The sequence below is a fragment of the Microcaecilia unicolor genome, chromosome 1, assembly GCF_901765095.1.
Source record: "Microcaecilia unicolor chromosome 1, aMicUni1.1, whole genome shotgun sequence".
Classification (NCBI taxonomy): Eukaryota; Metazoa; Chordata; class Amphibia; order Gymnophiona; family Siphonopidae; genus Microcaecilia; species Microcaecilia unicolor.
The window spans coordinates 350,949,346-350,971,606 of record NC_044031.1 but is presented as its reverse complement, the minus strand read 5'-3'; the positions used below and the strand labels follow the sequence as shown (position 1 = coordinate 350,971,606).

Below are 22,261 nucleotides of genomic sequence, written 5' to 3'. Positions count from 1 at the left end.
TGGCTAGAACTGTGATTGGAAGAACTGTCGGTACTGACAGTTGGCTAGAAGAGAGAAGACATGTAAGGCACTGCCCCAATACTATTCACTGAGCTCCACACCAGGAATAGCGAATGATACATACCTGTAGCAGGTGTTCTCCGAGGACAGCAGGCTGATTGTTCTCACGACTGGGTTGACGTCCACGGCAGCCCCCACCAACCGGAACAAAACTTTGCAGGCGGTCCCGCACGCAGGGTATGCCCACCGCGCATGCGCGGCCGTCTTCCCGCCCGTGCGCGACCATTCCCGCTCAGTTGAATGACAAGCAAAAATGAGTAAAACGCAACTCCAAAGGGGAGGAGGGAGGGTAGGTGAGCCTGCTGTCCTCGGAGAACACCTGCTACAGGTATGTATCATTCGCTTTCTCCGAGGACAAGCAGGCTGCTTGTTCTCACGACTGGGGTATCCCTAGCTCTCAGGCTCACTCAAAACAAGAACCCAGGTCAATTGAACTTCGCAACGGCGAGGGTATAACAGAAATTGACCTACGAAGAACAACTAACTGAGAGTGCAGCCTGACCAGAATAAATTCGGGTCCTGGAGGGTGGAGTTGGATTTAAACCCCAAACAGATTCTGCAGCACCGACTGCCCGAACCGACTGTCGCGTTGGGTATCCTGCTGGAGGCAGTAATGTGATGTGAATGTGTGGACAGATGACCACGTCGCAGCCTTGCAAATCTCTTCAATAGTGGCTGACTTCAAGTGAGCCACCGACGCTGCCATGGCTCTGACACTTTGAGCCGTGACATGACCCTCAAGAGTCAGCCCAGCCTGGGCGTAAGTGAAGGAAATGCAATCTGCTAGCCAATTGGAGATGGTGCGTTTCCCGACAGCGGCCCCTTTCCTATTGGGGTCGAAAGAAACAAACAATTGGGCGGACTGTCTGTGGGGCTGTGTCCGCTCCAGATAGAAGGCCAATGCTCTTTTGCAGTCCAATGTGTGCAACTGACGTTCAGCAGGGCGGGTATGCGGTCTGGGAAAGAATGTTGGCAAGACAATTGACTGGTTAAGATGGAACTCCGACACCACCTTTGGCAGGAACTTAGGGTGAGTACGGAGCACTACTCTGTTATGATGAAATTTAGTATACGGAGCATGAGCTACCAGGGCTTGAAGCTCACTGACCCTACGAGCTGAAGTAACTGCCACCAAGAAAATGACCTTCCAGGTCAAGTACTTCAGATGGCATGAATTCAGTGGCTCAAAAGGAGGTTTCATCAGATGGGTGAGGACGATGTTGAGATCCCATGACACTGCAGGAGGCTTGACAGGGGGCTTTGACAAAAGCAAGCCTCTCATGAATCGAACGACTAAAGGCTCTCCAGAGATGGCTTTACCCTCTACACGAAGATGGTAAGCACTAATCGCACTAAGGTGATTCTTTACTGAGTTGGTCTTGAGGCCAGACTCTGATAAGTGCAGAAGGTATTCAAGCAGGTTCTGTGCAGGACAAGAACGAGGTTCTAGGGCCTTGCTCTCACACCAAACGACAAACCTCCTCCACTTGAAAAAGTAACTCTTTTTAGTGGAATCCTTCCTAGAGGAAAGCAAGACATGGGAGACACCCTCAGACAGACCCAACGAAGCGAAGTCTACGCCCTCAACATCCAGGCCGTGAGAGCCAGAGACTGAAGGTTGGGGTGCAGAAGCACTCCGTCGTTCTGCGAAATGAGAGTCGGAAAACACTCCAATCTCCACGGTTCTTCGGAGGACAACTCCAGAAGAAGAGGGAACCAGATCTGACGGGGCCAAAAAGGCGCTATCAGAATCATGGTGCCGTGGTCTTGCTTGAGCTTCAGTAAGGTCTTCCCCACCAAAGGTATGGGAGGATAAGCATACAGGAGGCCGGTCCCCCAATGGAGGAGAAAGGCATCCGACGCTAGCCTGTCGTGTGCCTGTAGTCTGGAACAGAACAGAGGCAGCTTGTGGTTGGTCTGAGAGGCGAAAAGGTCCACCGAGGGGGTGTCCCACTCTCGGAAGATCTTGCGTACCACTCTGGAATGGAGCGACCACTCGTGCGGTTGCATGACTCTGCTCAGTCTGTCGGCCAGACCGTTGTTTACACCTGCCAGGTATGTGGCTTGGAGAAGCATGCCGAACTGGCAAGCCCAACGCCACATCCCGACAGCTTCCTGACACAGGGGGCGAGATCCGGTGCCCCCCTGCTTGTTAATGTAATACATTGCAACCTGATTGTCTGTCTGAATTTGGATAATTTGACAGGACAGCCGATCTCTGAAAGCCTTCAGTGCGTTCCAGACCGCTCGGAGCTCCAGGAGGTTGATCTGCAGATCCTTTTCCTGGAGGGACCACAGTCCTTGGGTGTGAAGCCCATCGACATGAGCTCCCCACCCCAGGAGAGACGCATCCGTCGTCAGCACTTTCGTGGGCTGTGGAATTTGGAATGGGCGTCCCCAGATCAAATTGGTCCGAATGGTCCACCAGTGCAGTGAAGTGCGGCAACTGGTGGAGAGGCGGATGGCATCTTCTAGATTCCCGGTGGCTTGGCACCACTGGGAAGCTAGGGTCCATTGAGCAGATCTCATGTGAAGACGAGCCATGGGAGTCACATGAACTGTGGAGGCCATATGACCTAGGAGTCTCAACATCTGCCGAGCTGTGATCTGCTGAGACGCTCTGGTCTGAGAAGCCAGGGACAGGAGGTTGTTGGCCCTCGCTTCGGGAAGGAAGGCCTGAGCCGTCTGAGTATTCAGCAGAGCTCCTATGAATTCCAGAGATTTGGCTGGCTGGAGATGGGACTTTGGGTAATTTATCACAAACCCCAGCAGCTCCAGGAGGTGAATAGTGCACTGCATGGACCGGAGAGCTCCTGCCTCCGAGGTGTTCTTTACCAGCCAATCGTCGAGATATGGGAACACATGCACTCCCAGCTTGCGTAGATACGCCGCGACCACCACGAGGCACTTCGTGAACACCCGCGGGGCAGAGGCGAGCCCAAAGGGCAGCACACAATACTGAAAGTGCCGTGTCCCCAGACGGAATCTGAGATACTGTCTGTGGTGAAAAAATTTTAACCTCCCCCCGACTGGCAGATCGTCTGGTACGGACACTTTGATGGCGGCTATGTTCCCGTGGATCCAGTCAAAAGCCCGTCCCCGGCTTTTGCTGTGGAGGCGCAGGGGGCTGCTTAGGCGCACGCTGTTGACGGGAACGAGCGCGCTGGGACTGTCCCTGTGCCTGATGAGGCCTTCGGGCCGGCTGGGTGTACCTACGCTTGTTATAGGCGTAGGGCGCAGCCTGCCTGGCCCGGGAAAAACGTCCACCTGCTGAGGTGGATGCTGAAGGCGCCCGGTGGGAGAGTTTGTCGAGGGCGGTTTCCCGCTGATGCAGTTGGTCCACCAACTGCTCGACCTTCTCACCAAAAATATTATCCCCCCAGCAAGGGACATCGGCCAGTCTCTGCTGGGTGCGGTTGTCCAGGTCAGAGGCACGCAGCCATGAGAGCCTGCGCATCACTATACCTTGGGCCGCAGCACGAGATGCCACGTCACAGGTGTCATATATACCCCTGGACAGGAACTTTCTGCACGCCTTCAGCTGCCTGACCACCTCCTGAAAAGGCCTGGACTGCTCCGGTGGGAGCTTATCAACCAGGTCCGCCAGTTGCTTCACATTGTTACGCATGTGTATGCTCGTGTAGAGCTGGTAAGACTGGATGCGGGTCACGAGCATGGAAGATTGGTAGGCCTTCCTCCCAAACGAGTCCAGAGTGCGAGACTCCCGCCCCGGGGGCGCCGAAGCGGTATCCCTCGAACTCCGTGCCCTCTTGAGAGCAGAGTCCACGACCGCCGAGTCATGAGGCAATTGAGGCCGCATTAACTCTGGGTCCGAGTGGATCCTATATTGGGACTGCGCTTTCTTGGGGATGGTGGGATTAGATAATGGTCTCAACCAGTTCCGAAGCAGTGTCTCTTTGAGGACATTGTGCAACGGCACCGTGGAGGACTCTCTAGGTGGTGATGGATAGTCGAGGACCTCGAGCATCTCAGCCCTCGGCTCATCCACAGAGACCACGGGGAAGGGAATGCAAATAGACATATCCCTGACGAAGGAGGCAAAGGAGAGGCTCTCAGGTGGCGAGAGCTTTCTCTCTGGTGAAGGAGTGGGGTCGGAGGGAAGGCCCACAGACTCCTCTGAGGAGAAATATCTGGGGTCCTCCTCCCCCCACGAGGCCTCTTCCTCGGTGTCGGACATGAGCTCTTGCAGCTCAGTCCTCAACCGGGCCCGGCTCGACGTCAAGGCACCGAGGCTTCGGTGGCGTCGTCGAATGGTGGACTCCCGCGCCGGCGGGGATGAATCTCCCTCCATCGACGTCGACTCAACCTGTGCTCCTGGGGTCGGTGCCGATTTCGTGGACATCGGTACCGGTACCGAAGACCTGGCCGTCGATACCGATGAAGTCGAGGGGCCGGCGCAAGTTCCAAAAAGACGGTCCCGTAGAACTTGCCTCGCTACCTGTGTCCGTTTCCGGAGACCGAGACACAAGGTGCACGTCTTGGTATCGTGGTCCGGCCCGAGGCACTGGAGGCACCAAGCGTGTCGGTCTGCGAGATATGCCGGCCGCACCGACCACACTTTTTAAATCCACTCGGGACCTTCGAGGACATTGACGGAAAAATCGTTCCAGTGTTACATTCCCTAACGATACCTCAACTGTTTCGCATAACTCTGCACAATGTAATCCATAACCAACCTGTAACAAAATGTATTTCTAACATTTAACTCTTATTGTAAGCCACACTGAATCCGCAAAAAGGTGGGAAAATGTGGGATACAAATGCAATAAATAAATAAAATAAATAAAATAAATAAAAGTCGTCGATGATGGCGGTAAAATTCACACCTTGAAAATAAATCGACCGCGCGGCCACAAGGCCGCAACGAGACGCCCCCGCTAAAAGACAAGGGAAAAACAAAGTTCTGCGCTTTTTTTTTTTTTTTTTAGACAAAATAAAATAGAAAACGGAGAACAACGAAGGAGAAAAAAAAACTCACGGCGAAAGCGCGATCCGGTTTCCGGGGCTGACAGAGAGAGAGACGAACGCGGCTCTCTCCAGCACGGAAAAGAAAAGACTGAGCGGGAACGGTCGCGCACGGGCGGGAAGACAGCCACGCATGCGCGGTGGGCGTACCCTGCGTGCGGGACCACCCGCAAAGTTTTGTTCCGGTTGGTGAGGGCTGCCGTGGACGTCAACCCAGTTGTGAGAACAAGCAGCCTGCTTGTCCTCGGAGAAGGCATTCTACAGCTTCATCCACTGCTGCCATTAGAGTGGTAGAGAGAGAGAGAGAAAAAGAGAGCTGGCTGCTTAAAGAAACAGTAGAGACAACTTAAAGTTTACTTACCTGCTACGAGGCACCACCCTTTACAAGGTTTAGTGACGGCTCATCTAACGTTACACAGACAAGATTGTCTGAAACTATTTCTCATGGTATTTTTTTTTTTAAGGAAGAAGGACTGAGCACAAACTGGGAGACGGAAGGTTTAGAGGGACCAAGCAGCAAAACTAGAACCAGGGTTATTGGACCAGGAGCAAGCCTCAGCAGAACAGTCCAGAAGCTCCACACGGAGCCATCTTCCATCTGCTGGAGATAAATACTGAAATGGAACAACACAGTGCTTCTTATGGCAGAACTCATTTCTGTTCTTGCTATCTTCACCTTCTGAAAGATGGACACAATTCTGGACTGATCTGATGGTGATGCTGAAGAAAGAATAGCTGGTATAAATGATCACACGTAGCTTGTTAAAAAATGCACGTGAATTATAGTATTCTATAATTTACACATGTATCTGTGCATCCCACCTATGCTATGCCCAGGTTCTACCCACCTTCTAGTTATGCACCATAACATTTTGGTGCCACTTCATAGAATAGCACGTAGCAGGAACATTGCCACATACCTGCATATGGGTACCCATAAGCATATATATGCCAATATTCTAGTCATTTATGTGCATTTTTGTACCTAAATGTTGGCACTAATTGCCCTTTTGTGGGTATTTTTATAAACTTTTTTTGACAGGTATACCCTATTTTGCCCACAGAAAAGGGCTTTTGGGTTGATATTCAGCATGGTTCAAGCAGTAAGAGAGGCTTCTTCTCATTTAAACCACATTGAGTGGGGCAGTGGCCAATAATCAGCAGCACTTAACAGGTAGTGCCACCAAACATCAGCTCTGACTACTGAAGCATTGTCTGATTAGTGCTGGAGTGGTCTGTGGGTGGATCTTGAGCAAAGCCAGCAGTAATATTAAGTCTGCTAACCAGTTAAGTGAATGCTTAAAGTTAGGACAAGAAAAAGGTTGTCCTAACTTTACCCGTAGAGCTAACTGGGCATTGGTCTGAATATTAGTCGTTGCTTAGTTAACTTCCAGGTGACTGCAATGACCCAGATATTCAATGCTGGCATCCAAATATAGCTCAAAATTGAATATCAGGGCTTAATTCAGCCCACAGCTGTTAGTGGCTTAAAAACAGAATACTAACACTTATGCATGATTGGTGCCAATATTTGAAAGGTACAAGTATAAGTGCTAGGCGATGTTCTGTAACCTAGCATACACCTGCAAAGGGGGGGGGGGGGTCGTACACATGGGCATATCATGGAGTGTTTCGCCAAATGACACAGAAAACTTATAGACTACACCAGCCATTGACAAGCTGGCGCACCTAACTTTCAGTACACCAAAACGGTTTTGCACTAGTTTTCTATAATGGCTTAGGCACACCCAGAAGCCATTATGGAATTGACGCTAAGCGCACCCCATTGTGGCATTTTAATTTTTGGCACCAATGTATAAAATTGCCCCTATTAGTCATTTCCACTGGCAGAACTGGGTAGGAGGCGGCAACATGTCTGGTTTTGCATATACAAATGATGTGCATTGTTTTGTTTTAAATTACCTTCATAGATGCAAATTTCAGGGGAGAGGGAAGCAATAATCTAAACAATTCTACTCATGAGGTTTGGTTTGACTATTGAAACAAGCCATAGGAGTAAACTTTCTGCAAGGTTTGCAACATCTCAGATAGACTATCTACCTCAAAACATCCAGGTGACTATAATAATACAACATTAACATGTTGTTCCAACAGTAAGAAAGAAAAAGTTACCTATTCCCCCAGATGTGCCAATGCGAATAATGGTGACATCAGAACATTTGGAGTGGTACAGCAATTTGATCAGTTCATGCAACATGATTGAAATTGAGGGAATGCCCATTCCATGCTGAAATCAAAGCAAAATTTGACAAAATTGTTAGAAAATGGAATTGGAAAAAGCAAAAGATTAAGCTAGCAAATATATACAGGGCTGAGAAAAAGTCTGTGAACTTCCAAGGATAATCTTAGTACAATCTATATTCAAAACTTGAGTACATCCTAATTTAAACCCTGAAAAAATAGAAAGATATAGTTTATTTATTCAACAGAAAGATTCAACAATAAGTGTCCTTGTGTGGAAAAAGATGTGAACCCTTTATTAACAGCTCCAACTAAATGTTTCCTAAAAGTGTAGATCAGTCTCTTACATGACCCCTGAACAATTTTGGCCCATTCTTCCATGCAGAACTGTTTCAGCTCTAACATCTAAGGGCTCCCTTGCAAGAACAGAATGTTTCAGGTCTTGCCACAGTATGTCAATAGGGATAGATCAGGACTTTGATTTGGCCCATCTAACACATGACATCTCTTCTTCAGACATTCTGTAGTAGATTCACATGAATGCTTGAGGGCGCTTATTGCATTATCCACTTTCAGCTCACAGATGGATGGCCTGACACTCTTCTCTGGAATTTTGGGTGTAAAGCAGATTTAATGAATCCATCAAAGATGGCGCACCAATCCAGGGGTGTAGCCAGATAGCAGATTTTGGGTGGGCCTAGTCAAGAAGTGGGTGGGCACCAAGTGTTCTCTCCCCCCCCCCCCCCCCCCCCAATGCGATGAGGCCAGTATCAGCAGCTTAGGAAGCTTAGACTGCTGAAGTGGAAAGCAATGTTTTCAGCACCATCAGGGGGAGGTCTTCAGCTGGCGAAGCTTGGGATCCCCACTAGCTAGCACTAAATATGTGCTGCTGTTGGGTGGGCCTGAGCCCTAAGTGGATGGGGCCCGGCCCACCTGTGGCTACGCCACTGCACCAATTAGGCCCTGATACAGCAAAGCTGCCAAACACTATGATACCTCTACCAAAGGGGTTCTCAACTCAATACCTGGGTAACTTTGAAACGTTTTAAGGCAATGTGGAAACTTCATAGATTCCGTCCTTACTTACCTTGTGGAATTTTTCACATGGTAGTACAGTCTTTGATATTGTCAAATACTGATTATTGCAACATTATTGCAAAATGTGGTAGGTCAGCTTCAATTAGTTCAGAATACTGCTGCTCATTTAAATTTCGGTGTTTCTAAACATGAATGTCACCCCTCTTTTTTTTTTCTTTTTAAATTGCATTGGTTACCAGTAAAGGCCCGTTCTGCTTTTAAGATATGTGCTTTAACTTATCGAATAGTATGTGGCCTTGCTCTGAAATATATGGTGAGCCTTATTAATCTATTCAGCCTGAAATGCATCTTCCAGAACAAGGGATTAATTGAAGCTCAGTTTACCTTCTTGCTCAAAGTTATTGTATAAATCTGTCCCAATTTCTTTTATCTATCTACAAAATGTTGGAACTCTCTCCCACAAGATATTAGGTCTCAAAGAAGTATTTTGTCTTTTCGAAAAATGTTGAAATCTTTTTTATTTAAGAAGTTTTTAATGGAAGGTGATTACAGAGCAATCCGCTTAAGTGCAAGGGTCTGGGACCAAAGAAATGCATGCAGTTAACCAGAGCGTGCACTTAACCGTTGTGACCCAAAGAAGCTTGACATCTGATAAACATATGTACAGTACTTTTATTATTATACATATAGTAACCAGTCTCAGTTAACTGACATTAGGCTTTACTTGAAGTAATCAGTTATAGTCCTCTGTACACTCTTGGGTCATAGCACTGATATCCAGTGGCCTCCAGATAGGCCCGCACAGTGTTGAGACTCTCCAGCGCTCTTGCAAATGTGACAGGAGGAGGTTGTTGAATTTCATTAGCATGTGCCTCGTTGCTCATTTCTTCATCTGTTCCATCATCAGCCGTTGTTGCCTGCGTGTAGGCGCATATCTCGACATCATTGCTGTCTTCAGCTGTTTCTAGATTGTAATCAACAGCTACGTAGTGTGAGAGGGCAGGAAACTACAAGGCCCAGAATGCAGTGCAAAAGCAAGGGAATCAGAGTAAGGGGAAGGATTCTGAGCAAGAGAGTGAGAAGCCGGGAGTTACTACTACTACTACTATTTAGCATTTCTATAGCACAACAAGGCGTACGCAGTGCTGCACAAACATAGAAGAAAGGCAGTCCCTGCTCAAAGAGCTTACAATCTAATAGACAAAAAATAAAGTAAGCAAATCAAATCAATTAATGTGTACAGGAAGGAGGAGAGGAGGGTAGGTGGAGGCGAGTGGTTACAAGTGGTTACGAGTCAAAAGCAATGTTAAAGAGGTGGGCTTTCAGTCTAGATTTAAAGGTGGCCAAGGATGGGGCAAGACGTAGGGGCTCAGGAAGTTTATTACAGGCGTAGGGTGCAGCGAGACAGAAGGCACGAAGTCTGGAGTTGGCAGTAGTGGAGAAGGGAACAGATAAGAAGGATTTATCCATGGAGCGGAGTGCATGGGAAGGGGTGTAGGGAAGGACGAGTGTGGAGAGATACTGGGGAGCAGCAGAGTGAGTACATTTATAGGTTAGTAGAAGAAGTTTGAACAGGATGCGAAAACGGATAGGGAGCCAGTGAAGGAGAGGGGTAGTATGAGTAAAGCGACCCTGGCGGAAGACGAGACGGGCAGCAGAGTTTTGAACCAATTGGAGAGGGGAGAGGTGACTAAGTGGGAGGCCAGCAAGAAGCAGATTGCAGTAGTCTAAACGAGAGGTGACAAGGGAGTTGATTGGGAAGTGGAACCAGGTGTGAGAGGGTTTCAGGCAGCTTTATTAAAGCAATGGTGGAAAGCTGGAAGGTGGAGATGGAAACACTGAGTAAGGGCTCTGCTGGAAAGGTGACAGCTGTATTAGTCTCTGAGCAGTAAAAGTAAATGCTTTTGTTTTCCTGTTTGAACTCTGAAGGAATGAAAGTAAATGCTTTTGTTTTGCTGTTTCAATGGTGAAAGCCGGAGGGGAACTGCTCTGGGTCTGAAGAGGTTTAACTAAAAGACACTGGGTAAATGTTTTGTTATGTTTAAGTTAAAGAAGAAATGAAATAAGCAATGAAGATTATGTTAAATGGAAACTAATAAAACCTTTGGTCATAAGAAGCCTGGTTGTGATGAGCATTTGTGAAAGGAGACAAGAAGGCAGAGGACATCCTGTGGGGGAGGCAGACTCGTGGTGAATTCCAGGGAGCTGTGGAGCCAACGGTGACCAGGGCCGGTCTTAGCAAGTGTGGGACCCTGTGCAGACCAATTTGGTGGAGCCCCATCCTAGCCCCGCCCTAGCCCTGCCTCAGCTCCACCCCATTGATTATTACATTTTTAGAACATTTTTAATTTATGAAATTTCAAATAAAGACAAATGAAGCTAAATTTGTACAGAAAAAATGATTGAAATAATAAGCACAATGCTATCATGAAAACCCCCCTCCCCAGAAATTATTCAGTTCAAGTCCACTACAATTAGTAGTTCCAATTCTCATAACCCCGAGGGGTCAGAGGTGCGGACACACAATCTCTCCACTGCAAAACACTATACACAAACTTGTGCAAAAACACACTCATAACCTTACCAAACCATAACAGCACTAATTCCAAGGACAGGACGAGCTACAACCTTATGCGTGGAAAGGCAGAACTGTAATTACACCAGGCTCTAAAACACCATTACACTACCTCGTGAAAAAAACAAAACAAAAAGGGCTGCAAATACTACACGCTAGTAGGATACTGCACCTTGATCACACATGAAAAACACATGACACAACAGATATTAAGGCAAAATACTGAACTGGAAAGTTACCTCAAGAAGTCAGACTCAGCATGCAGCAATACTAGAAAAACTGAAACTTACATGCAAAATATCACAGATGCACATTTCCAAAAGCTGACATATTCCAATTAATAAATTCTGAATAAAATACTTTTTTCTACCTTTGTCTGATCATTTAGTTTTTCTATTCGCTTTGGTCCCAGTGTCTTCTGTTTTATGCAGTGTCTTCTTTCCATTTGATATTTTTTCTCTCACCATGTCCACCATCCTCCTGTGTCCTGTCTACCATCTGTAGCCCTGTCCCTATCCTTTCTCCAGTTTCAGCATCTGCCTTCAAAGTGTTCCGATCCAGCCCTTAAATTCAGCAATTTCCCCTACATCCATGTGCATCTACTTTCCTCCCCTCCCCTACATCCATGTCCAGCATTTCTCCTCTCTCCCTTCCGCTCCATCCATGTGCATCTCCTTCCTTTGTCTTTCCTTCCCTCCATTCCATATCGAGCATTTCTCCTCTCTTCCCTGCCCTCTCCTCCTCTCCCTGGGCCCTGCCCTCCCATCCAGGGCCGTGCCTAGGGTCTCTGGTGCCCCCCTGCAGACTATCAGTTGGCGCCCCCCCCCCCCATGTGGCACAAGATGCAAAGAAAATAGGAGCTGAAAGATGGAGTGCATCTTTGTGGGATTGCTGAACAAGTAGAGGGTTTACAATCACTTAGCTTATCGTGCTTTCATGTTCACGAAATTAGTAATTAAATCTTTGATATCTAACTGGGCACATATATCATTCTCAATAGCAATCATGGCAAGGCTTACAAGCCTTTCTTGCGAAATTCTTGATTGCAAATAATCCTATATAATAATTCTCACCTCCAACAGGATGTGCCTGGGACCGTGCCTCCCTCGGAGGTGGTCTGCTAGACAGGCACCCACTGACGTCAGTGACGTCAGTGACAGCTGATACCAAAGCAAGGGGAGGAGTATGTTTCCATACTCCTCCCCCTGTGTTACAGCCCACTGCACTCCCCTTCCGCGACCCAGTCGACCCCCCTTCTCGGCGAAAACTGTCCCCCGCCGCCGTCCAGTACCTGTGCTGACGGGGGACCCCAACCCCCATCAGCCGAAGTCCTGTGCTGGCCTTCGCGCCGTTGCTTCTTCAATGATCTTCGGTTCAAGTTCCTCTGCGTGCGTCTGATGTCAGATGCACGCAGAGCAACTTGGACACAAAATCATTGAAGAAGCAACGCCTCGAAGACCAGCACAGGACTTCGGATGACGGGGGTTGGGGTCCCCCATCAGCACAGGTACTGGACGGCGGTGGGGGACGGTTTTCGCTGAGAAGGGGGGTCGACTGGGTCACGGAAGGGGGGTGAAAACGGAGGGACGGCAGAGTCTGGAACAGTGAGGGAGGGAGGGTGGGGGATGGCCTTGCTAGCGCCCGTTTCCTTCCCTTTTGAAACAGGCATTTTTTACTAGTTTTTTATGATTTTTAACCGTGAAAATGATCGCTCACCACTTGCTACACTGACAGGAATTGTCAGCAATATTCTTAGAAACAAATTGCTATACATTGCAAAATAAGATAGCAGATGTAAATTCTCAAAGTGGACATATTCCAAACACTAAAATGAAAATAAAATGATTTTTCTCTACCTTTGTTGTCTGGTGACATTCTTTTTCTGATCATTGATAAGTCTCTGACTCTAAAGTTTAGCAATTTCATTAAAGCAAAATATATTTTCACATATCACAGACTCTTCCTATCCAAGGAGAATCTTTTATATAAAAGCAAACACCAAAAAAAAAAAAACAATCAGATTTTCACTTACCAGCTCTTCTACACTACATGTCAGCTAAACTTACTCTGAAACTACTGTTGGAACCATTAGCCAATGAAATGGCTTTTAGCTGTAGCTTCGGGTTACCTGACAATTATGCAAACATCATTGCAGTCATGCTCTCCTCTAGGTGTACAAGCTCAGAGAAAAAAAAAAACTTTGAACCACTTACAGATTTTAACAATTACACTATTTAGTTTTTATTTCTCCCCAGTCTCACTTGCACACTTCCCTCCAAACCTGGCTGTTCTCTTTAATTTGAATGTTGTTCAAGCTCACCCTGAATGAGGAGTTCATCCCACACCAACCACATAAATAGCATTTGTTGTATTCTTTCAAACAACTTCAGCAGCAGAGCCAGCCTGCCTGCCTCAGTGAGCACTGTGGCCGAAGAGGGGAGTGCAAGGGAGAGAGGAGAATCACAGCTTCAGGTAAAACATTTTGCAAGTGAACTGACCTCAGGAAACGGTAGGCGCCCTCCAGAGGTCAGTGCCCCCCTGCGCTGCTTACCTTGCTTACTGTGTTAGCACGGCCCTGCTCCCATCCCATCCATGTCCATCGATGCTCCTCTCTCCCCTTCCCTCCTCCATCTATCCAGTTCCAGCAATTCTTCTCCCTCCCCTCCATGTCCAGCAATTTTCCTCTCTCCCTAGGCCCTGCCCTCCCATCCATGTCCATCGATGCTCCTCTCTCCCCTTCCCTCCTCCATCTATCCAAATCCAGCAATTTTCCTCCCTCCCCTCCATGTCCAGCAATACTCCTCTCTCCCTAGGCCCTGACCTCCCATCCATATCCAATCAATCAATGCTCTCCTCTCTCCCCATCTCTCCCGCTCCCATGTCCACCTGCCTGCCCTCTTCTCTTCAAATCTTCAAGTATTTAAATTTATCTCCGTTGCAGGCAGCTTGGCAGCGTCAGTGGAAACGCTGTCCCACCAGCCTTCTCTTCGCGCGTTCGTTCCCTCAGTGCCCCGCCTTCTTCTGATATCATTTCCTTGGGGGCGGGACACTGAGAGGGAACGAACGAGCAAAGGGAAGGCTGGTGGGACGTCAGACAGCGTTTTCACTGACACTGCCAAGCTGCCTGCAACGGAGGTAAATTTAAATACTGCCGGAGCACCTTGAATCGGGAGCGAAGGAGGCTGACTGAGGCGCGTCACGCGGGGCCCCCTTAAGCGCGAGGCCCTATGCAGCCGCCTCGGTCGCTTCGGCCTAAGACCGGCCCTGACGGTGACGGTGTGTGCAGAAAGCTAAGCTAAGCAGGGTCAGCCCTGGCAGGGTCTTGGAAGGGTGACCAGCTCACAGTAGCGATGGAACTCCTCTTCAGTAACACCGGCCGGTATGTTAATAACCTCTTCATCTGCTTGTAGCAGCTCACAATGGTTGCCTATGTAACATGATTCCAGGCTTCTTTCTGCATATGTAGGAAATCCAACAGTGATAGATTACGAGCACATTTATCCTTGCCAATCTGGTCATCCATAACGTTCATCAGACGACGTAGCACAAGAGCCCGATAATGTTGTTTGAAATTGGCTATTATGCCCTGATCCAGAAGCTGGATCAGAAAGGTAGTGTTTGGTGGCAGGAAGACCACCTTGACGTTAGACAGCCTGACATCATCCCTGTGTGCAGCACAATTATCACAAAGCAGCAAAATCTGACGCTTTTGTGCCCGCATTCTAGTGTCTAACTTCTTTTAGCCACTGCTTCCAAATTTCCCCAGTCATCCATGAATTTGCGTTAGCCTCATAAGACACAGGAAGTCGCTTAACTTTCTTGAAGCAATGTGGCTGTTTGCTCTTTCCAATGACGAGGGGTTCCAACTTCTCACTCCCATCCATATTGCAGTAAAGGAGGATCATCAGACGGTCCTTCAATGTTTTACCTCCAGTAGTTTCGGCATGTTTGAATGCAAGTGTTCCATCAGGAATCGCTCGCCAGTAGAGACCATTTTCGTCAGCATTGAAAATGCCATGAGGTGCAAACTCATTCAAGATAGTAGGAAGAACTGAAACAACCCAATTTTCAGCATCAAAGTCATCAGCATCTTGTTTCTCACCATGCTGTTTCTTGAATTTTATGTTGTTCCTCTCCTTCCATCTTTCCAACCATCCAACAGTGGCTTTGAATTCAGTTGTTAGTCCAAGACTTTCAGCTAGCTGGTTAGCTTTCTCCAAAAGCAGTGCACCACTGACAGGAAACTGGCTGCTCCTGACTCGAGAAAACCACCAAAGAAGAGCATCTTCTACCTCCTCAGCTTTTCCCGCCCCTTTTCGTTTCCATTGTGGATTTGTATTGTTTTGCCAGTCTTCCAGAAGCTGGTCTTTCTGCTTCAAGACACATGAAATTTGACTGGGATTGACACCATATTCTTTAGCAATAGATGCTTGACTTTGTTTGTTTTCTAATTTTTTAAGAACTTCTATTCGTTCTGCCAGTGTTAAAGTCTTACAGTTCCGCCGCGATGACGACCCCGGTGCACACTCTAACAACATTCTTTCGCTTATTCTGCCTGTGGCATTTATTTTTTATTTTTGTTACATTTGTACCCCGCGCTTTCCCACTCATGGCAGGCTCAATGCGGCTTACATGGTGCAATGGAGAGTTAAGTGACTTGCCCAGAGTCACAAGGAGCTGCCTGTGCCTGAAGTGGGAATCGAACTCAGTTCCTCAGGACCAAAGTCCACCACCCTAACCACTAGGCCACTGAAATCTCGTTGGTTGTCACATGCCAATCGGCTTCCATATTCCATGCGCGCGCTTATGCGGAGTCTTTCCTGCAGAGCAGCGGTCTTGAACCATGCATATAATGAATCTTGCACTTATCAGTGGTGCGCTAAACCAAAGTTTGTCCCCATAGAAACTGATGGTGCCAAAAACAGGACTGAAGTACGGCATGCAGTTAAACAGAGCATGCGCTTATCCGACGTGCACTTAAATGGAGTGCACTGTACTCCTTTTCTATTCACGGTTTAGTTTTATTTTCTACTGTATTTAATTTATGACACTGTGTATTTTTACTTTATCATTTTGACAACTCTGTAAGCCACATTGAACTTGAGAGGTATGTGTGGGGTATAAGTGTCAAAGTAAAGTAAAGTAAAGCTTGGAACAAATTTCTTATTATGGAAAGCAGCACTTTTGACTTGTCTGTTCAGAGAATGTTATTCTAGAAGACCTGTGGGTCATCCAGATGCTCTTTGATGAACCTGAGATGGGCAGCAATTTTTTGTTGAAACAACAGAGGCCTTATCCTAGCTATCCTCCCATGAATACCATTCCTGTTCAGTTTTCTTTGCTAATGGCTGATGCACAAACCCTCAAACCAGCTGTAGCAAGGATTGCAGATTTTTACGGGGCAATATTCAGTGGGACTTAGTTATATAAACATTGTCTCCTATTCAGATCAGTCCCACTAAACGGGTCATGCTGGGATATTCAGTGGCATTTATCTTAATAGTGTTGGGATATTCAGTAGCATTTATCTTAATAGTGTTGCTGAATATCTTGTAAGACCACCTCAGCACTCTCTGGGAAGTGCTGGGCTGTTCTGGGACAAAGCCTTGATGGAGCTGGGAATAGCAGCAATTTTCAGTCTGCTAATAATTATCCGAATAAAGTTAGGGCAATAAAATGGCTGTCCTAATTTTGGGTACCAGTCTGAAAATTCCCGGTACCTGGATAACAGCTTGCAGCAGACCCTCAGATATTCCGCACTGGTATCTGGGTACGGCCCAGCGCTGGGCACAAAAAGCTTGTGGTAGTCGGCGTTTTAACAAATGCTGACTCCACGGGCTGAATTTTGACCATTAAATTTTAGTCTGAGATTCTTTGTGACTTCATGGATGATTTTCTGGTTTGCTCTTGGGGTGATCTTTGTAGGACTAGTGTTCCTGTGTAGAGTCATTGCATTCTTCAGTGTTTTCCATTTGTAGACTATGAGGTAATTCTATATCATGGCACCAACACTGAAGTGTCACAATGGGGTGCACTTGGTTCCAATTCTATAATGGCTAAGCCGTTATAGAATACTAGTGTAAATCAGCTTTAGCACATCACAATCTAGGTGCTGCCACTTATGTCATCTCTGTAGCAGAAGTAAGTGGGCAAGCCTAAGTGCAAGTCAAGCAAACACACGAAGGTGACACCAAAACAAAATGGAGATAATGTGTAAATCGTGCAGGAAATTTTATCCAAACATCCAATAGGCGAATCGTGTTTCAGCCACAGCAGCCTGCTTCAGGAGTCTTCAAAATGGATGTATTCTACCTCTCAAATGTAGCACCAGATAACAATGTGCCTTGAAACAAGCAATGTTGTCTCACAGACAATCATAACTGCTTATTTGCCTAAGAGCACCATGCAACATGCACAACTACTATTGTATTCTGTAAGGTGCACACATTACTAGGTGACATGCTTGTGCTCTGCCCATTAATGCCCCACTGCATCTTCATGAAAGTGTGTCAAAAATTAGGCGCTAGCCAAGGATTTTATATATCATGCCTAGAGATCTGTGCCAAAATCCAAGCATATTCTATAACAACATGCATAACTTAATTGGCTTAACAAAGCCAATCAGTGTTAACAGCACAAGCAATAATGAGCACTAATTGGCAATAATTAGAATTTACATGCACAACTACCTAAGCATATTCTGTAGCACACTGCACCCAATTTTTAATGCACACAGGCAAAAAGGGACATGGTTACAGGAAGGGAAATGGGCATTTCATGGGCATTCCAAAATTTATGAGTGTTCTAAAATTTACGAGCGTTGTTACAGGATATAATCTATTTAGACAGGATAGAGATGGTTGTAAAGGTGGAGTAGTAGCTCTGTATGTGAGAAATGATATCACAGCCTGGGGAAAGGAAGAAGTGATATGGATCACCTTAAAAAGAGTGGCTGCTGTTAGGTGTTGTCTACAGACCGCCAACACAATCAAAGGAACTAGATAAAGATCTAGTTACAGATATCCAAAAGTTGGAAAAGAAAAGAGAGGTGCTCTTCCTGGGAGATTTCAACCTGCCAGATGCGGATTGGATTCCATCTGCAGAATCAAAAAGAAGTAGAGAGATCATGCATGCTTTTCAAAATGCTCTGCTCAAATGGTGACGGAACCCACGAGGGGAAAGTGTGTCAAATGTCCAAGAGGGTGCCCACCTGGGCAGCAGTGACCATCAAACAGTTTGGTTTGAAGTGGAAGGCAGGCACTCAAAACAAAGTCATGGATTCCAAACATGGGGGAATACCTGAAGAAGAAGCTGGTGGGCTGGGAGGACATACGAGAAGTGGAAAGGCAGTGGTCCAGGCTGAACGAAGCTACAAACTTTTATGTAATGAAAGAAAATAAAAGCAAGAGACAAAGGAAACCGATATGGCTCTCCAAGCAGGTGGCTGAGAAAATAAAGTCTAAAAAGTTGGCTGTCAGGTTCTCTATGACCACAATCATAACAGCACCTCCCCCTCAAGGCTTCCGTGTCCCCACGGGAGCTCCTGGTCTCCAAAGAAAATTTAGGTCTCCAGGGGTAACTGTGATGAAATCTCCCAATGGGTTTCACAACATAAATCTGGACGGCTGGGCAGGAAGTAACAAGTACATCTGGAACTTGGAAACCAGAGTGGCTTTGGCCGCCACGAGGCTCTTTAGGACGACTGCTAGGCAGGATCAGAGTCTTGGATGCAACAAGTGGAGTTCTATTCAACTCCTGAAGGAGTCCACAACTTCCTTGACTTCCTGGCACTCCACTGTAGCAGCCAGAACTGGGCTAGAGCCAACTCCCATCTTGAAATCTGAAGCCGGACAGGGACTCGAACTGGACCTCGCCTCTTGGCTGGAGCTGGAACTCAGAAGGAGGTCAACATCTTGGCTGAAATGGGAACTCGGAGTAGACTCAACATCTTGCCTGAGACTGCAACCTGATCCGGCCTCAGCCTCTTGGCCGAAACTGCCACTCAATTCGGACTCAGCCTCTTGGCTGGACTCGGTACTCAGCATCTCGGCTGGCACTGGAACTCGCTCCAGACTCAGCATCTTGGCCGGAACTGCAACTTGACCCGGACTCAGCATCTTGACCGGGACTGCAACTTGACCCGGACTCAGCATCTTGCCTGGAACTGGAACTCAGCATCTTGGCCGGGACTGCAACTTGACCCGGACTCAGCATCTTGCCTGGAAATGGAACTCCAACTTGACCCGGACTCAGCATCTTGGCCGGGACTGCAACTTGACCCGGACTCAGCATCTTGGCCGGGACTGCAACTTGACCCGGACTCAGCATCTTGCCTGGGACTGGAACTCCAACTTGCCCCGGACTCAGCATCTTGGCCGGGACTGCAACTTGGCCTGGACTCAGCATCTTGGCCGGGACTGCAACTCTCCCCGGACTCAGCATCTTGACCGGAGCTGAAACTCAATTCTGATTCAGCATCTCGGCTGGACTGCACTCAGTGCAGACTCAGCATTCATCGTGGACTCGTCATCTTGGCTGGGCTCTGCACTCGGTGTAGACTCAGCACTCATCGTGGACTCATTATCTCGGCTGGGCTCTGCACTTGGTGTAGACTCAGCATCCCGGCTGGGACTGCAACTCGATCCAGACTCAGCATCTTGACTGGAACTGCAACTCGATCCAGACTCAGCATCTTGACTGGAACTGCAACTCGATCCAGACTCAGCATCTTGACTGGAACTGCAACTCGATCCAGACTCAGCATCTTGACTGGAACTGCAACTCGATCCCGACTCAGCATCTTGACTGGAACTGCAACTCGATCCCGACTCAGCATCTTGACTGGAACTACAACTCGATCCCGACTCAGCATCTTGACTGGAACTGCAACTCGATCCAGACTCAGCATCTTGACTGGAACTACAACTCGATCCCGACAGCATCTTGACTGGAACTGCAACTCGATCCCGACTCAGCATCTTGACTAGAACTGCAACTCGATCCAGACTCAGCATCTTGACGGGAACTGAAACTTGATCCAGACTCAGCATCTTGGCTGCCACTGCTGCAACTCGCTCCGGACTCAGCATCTTGGCTGCTACTGCTGCAACTCGCTCCGGACTCAGCATCTTGGCTGGCACTGCTGCAACTCGCTCCAGACTCAGCATCTTGGCTGGCACTGCTGCAACTCGCTCCGGACTTAGCATCTTGGCTGCCACTGGAAATTGGCAACGGCTTGGCTAGCAGGGCCACTTGAACTGGCATCGGAGGCTCGGTCAGAAGCGTCCCTTGGACTGGACTCAGGGGCTTAACTGGCCATGCCACTTGAACTGGGACCGGAGGCTCGGCCAGACGCGCCACTTGAACAGGAATCGGAGGCTCAATTAGAAGCGTCCCACGGACTGGACTCAGAGGCTTGACTGAAGGCGCTACTTGAACTGAGATTGGAGGCTCGGTTAGAAGCGCTGCTCGGACAGGCCTCCGAACCTGGCTGGAATTGGGCCTCGGCTTGGACTCAGCATCTGGGCTGGAACTCAAAACAGACTTAGAAGCTTGGCGGGCAGAGTCAGGAAGCCACCTTCTTTCAGCTTGGGCTTCAGGAGTATCCCCCGCAGGGTTGGCTCCGAGAGGAGTTGGAAGCGGTAAAAGAACAGCTTGGTAGAAAGATCAATAGCAGAAACTGGGTTTTCTTCGAACCCAAGCCAGGAGACACGCCTTCTCTCCGCTGCAGCTTCAGGAGTATTCTTCAGGGCTGGATCAGACAACAGTTTGACATGGTAATCATGGAGCGTCAGAAACGAATCCAGCTCAAAAATGGGGTTGGAACTGGGATCCAAACTGGTACTAGGACGCTCAGTAGACAGCGCCACTTGAACTGGACGCAGAGACTTGGCTTGAAGCGCTACTTGGACTGAAATCGGAGACTCGGTCAGAAACATCCCTCAGACTGGACTCGGAGACTCGAATGGAAGCGCCACCTGAACTGGGATAGGAGGCTCGGTTCGAAGCGCCCTCTGGACTGGACTTGGAGGCTCTGTCAGAAGCATCCCTCGGACTGGACTCAGAGGCTTGAGTGGAAGTGCCACTTGAACTGGAGTCAGCGACTCGGTTAGGAGCATCCCTTGGACTAGGCTCCGAGGCTTGAGTGGAAGCGCCCCTTGAACTGGAATTGTAGACTTGACTAGACGCGCAGCTGGGACTGGATCCCTGCTGGGCCCAGAGTGTGGAATTCCCAAGACGTCTCCTCTCAGCGACAGCTTCAGGAGTATCCCACAAAGCTGGATTCAAGACAAGGCTGCGGCGATATTCAGAGAGCGTGATAAAAGGGTCAATGTCCGAAACTGGGTTTTCAACGATCCCAAGCAGCCGGACACGTTTTCTCTCAGCTGCCGCTTCAGGGGTCTTCTTCAAAACAGGATGAGACAAAAGTTTATTCCGATACTGATGAATGTCATAGAAGGATCAAGAACAACGATGGAGCTGGACCCCAGCTGGGTCAGCTGGGCGGGGGTTCTTGCCGGGCTCATGGCCTTTGCAATCTGTCAGGTTCTCAGGTTCAGAGCCTGCGGGGCCAGGCTCTGGAGCAAATGTGAGCCCTTGGGCTGCTGACGAGGAGCGACAGCAGCAGGCAAAACCCACCAACCAACGCTCGGCAAGCACACCGGCACCGGCAGGGACTGCAGGCACCGCCCAGCGAGCCGGAACACACGGACTGGAATCCCCCGGACTGGAGGACACAGGACTGGAACACTGGACTGCAATCCCCCGGACTGGAGGACACAGGACTGGAACACACACCGGACCGGAACACACTGGACTGCAGCGCACCAGACTGGAACACACACCGGACCGGAACACACTGAACTGGAGCACACTGGACTGGTCCGTACAGCTTCACCTGCGCTTGGCCACTATCCCCCCAAGGGTTGAGCCCTTGGGCTCGAGTGGCCGGCAGGACTTACCGGATACCGGATGACACAGGGACCAGGACTGGAAACAGAAGTACTCCTAAACCTAAACTGACCTAAGTGTTCCCAAGCCCTGAACCAGCAGAAGTGTTCCTAACAGTAAAATGACAAAAGGACTTCCTAAGCCCTATAATAAACAGAAGCTCCTAAGCCCTGCTCAACAAAGGGACTTCCTAAGCCCTAAACTAACAGAGCATGGAACTAAACACAAAGCTAACACCTGGTGCTACTAAGCACCAAGCTACAAGCAGTGCTCTATAACTCTAAACTAACTAAGGTGCTCCTATGCACCAAACAACCAGAAGAGCTCCTAGCACTAAAAGGGAAGACAGGGGAGCCACAAGGAAAAAGCAGGGAAGCTAACACATAAGCCAAAAGTGCTTCCAAAGCACCAGACCCAACCGTGCTTCTAAAGCACCAAACACAAACAGCA

The 22,261-nt window shown here is 48.3% G+C and overlaps 1 protein-coding gene across 1 annotated transcript in view; it reads right to left on the bottom strand.

Moving 5' to 3' along the window:
• UPP1 (uridine phosphorylase 1) overlaps positions 1-22,261 on the bottom strand; it is a 258,292-nt gene that overhangs the window by 90,933 nt on the left and 145,098 nt on the right. Inside the window, exon 5 of the mRNA XM_030209480.1 lies at positions 7,180-7,294. Within this exon, the coding sequence (XP_030065340.1) occupies positions 7,180-7,294 (115 nt within the window). The remainder of the gene's footprint in view (positions 1-7,179; positions 7,295-22,261) is intronic.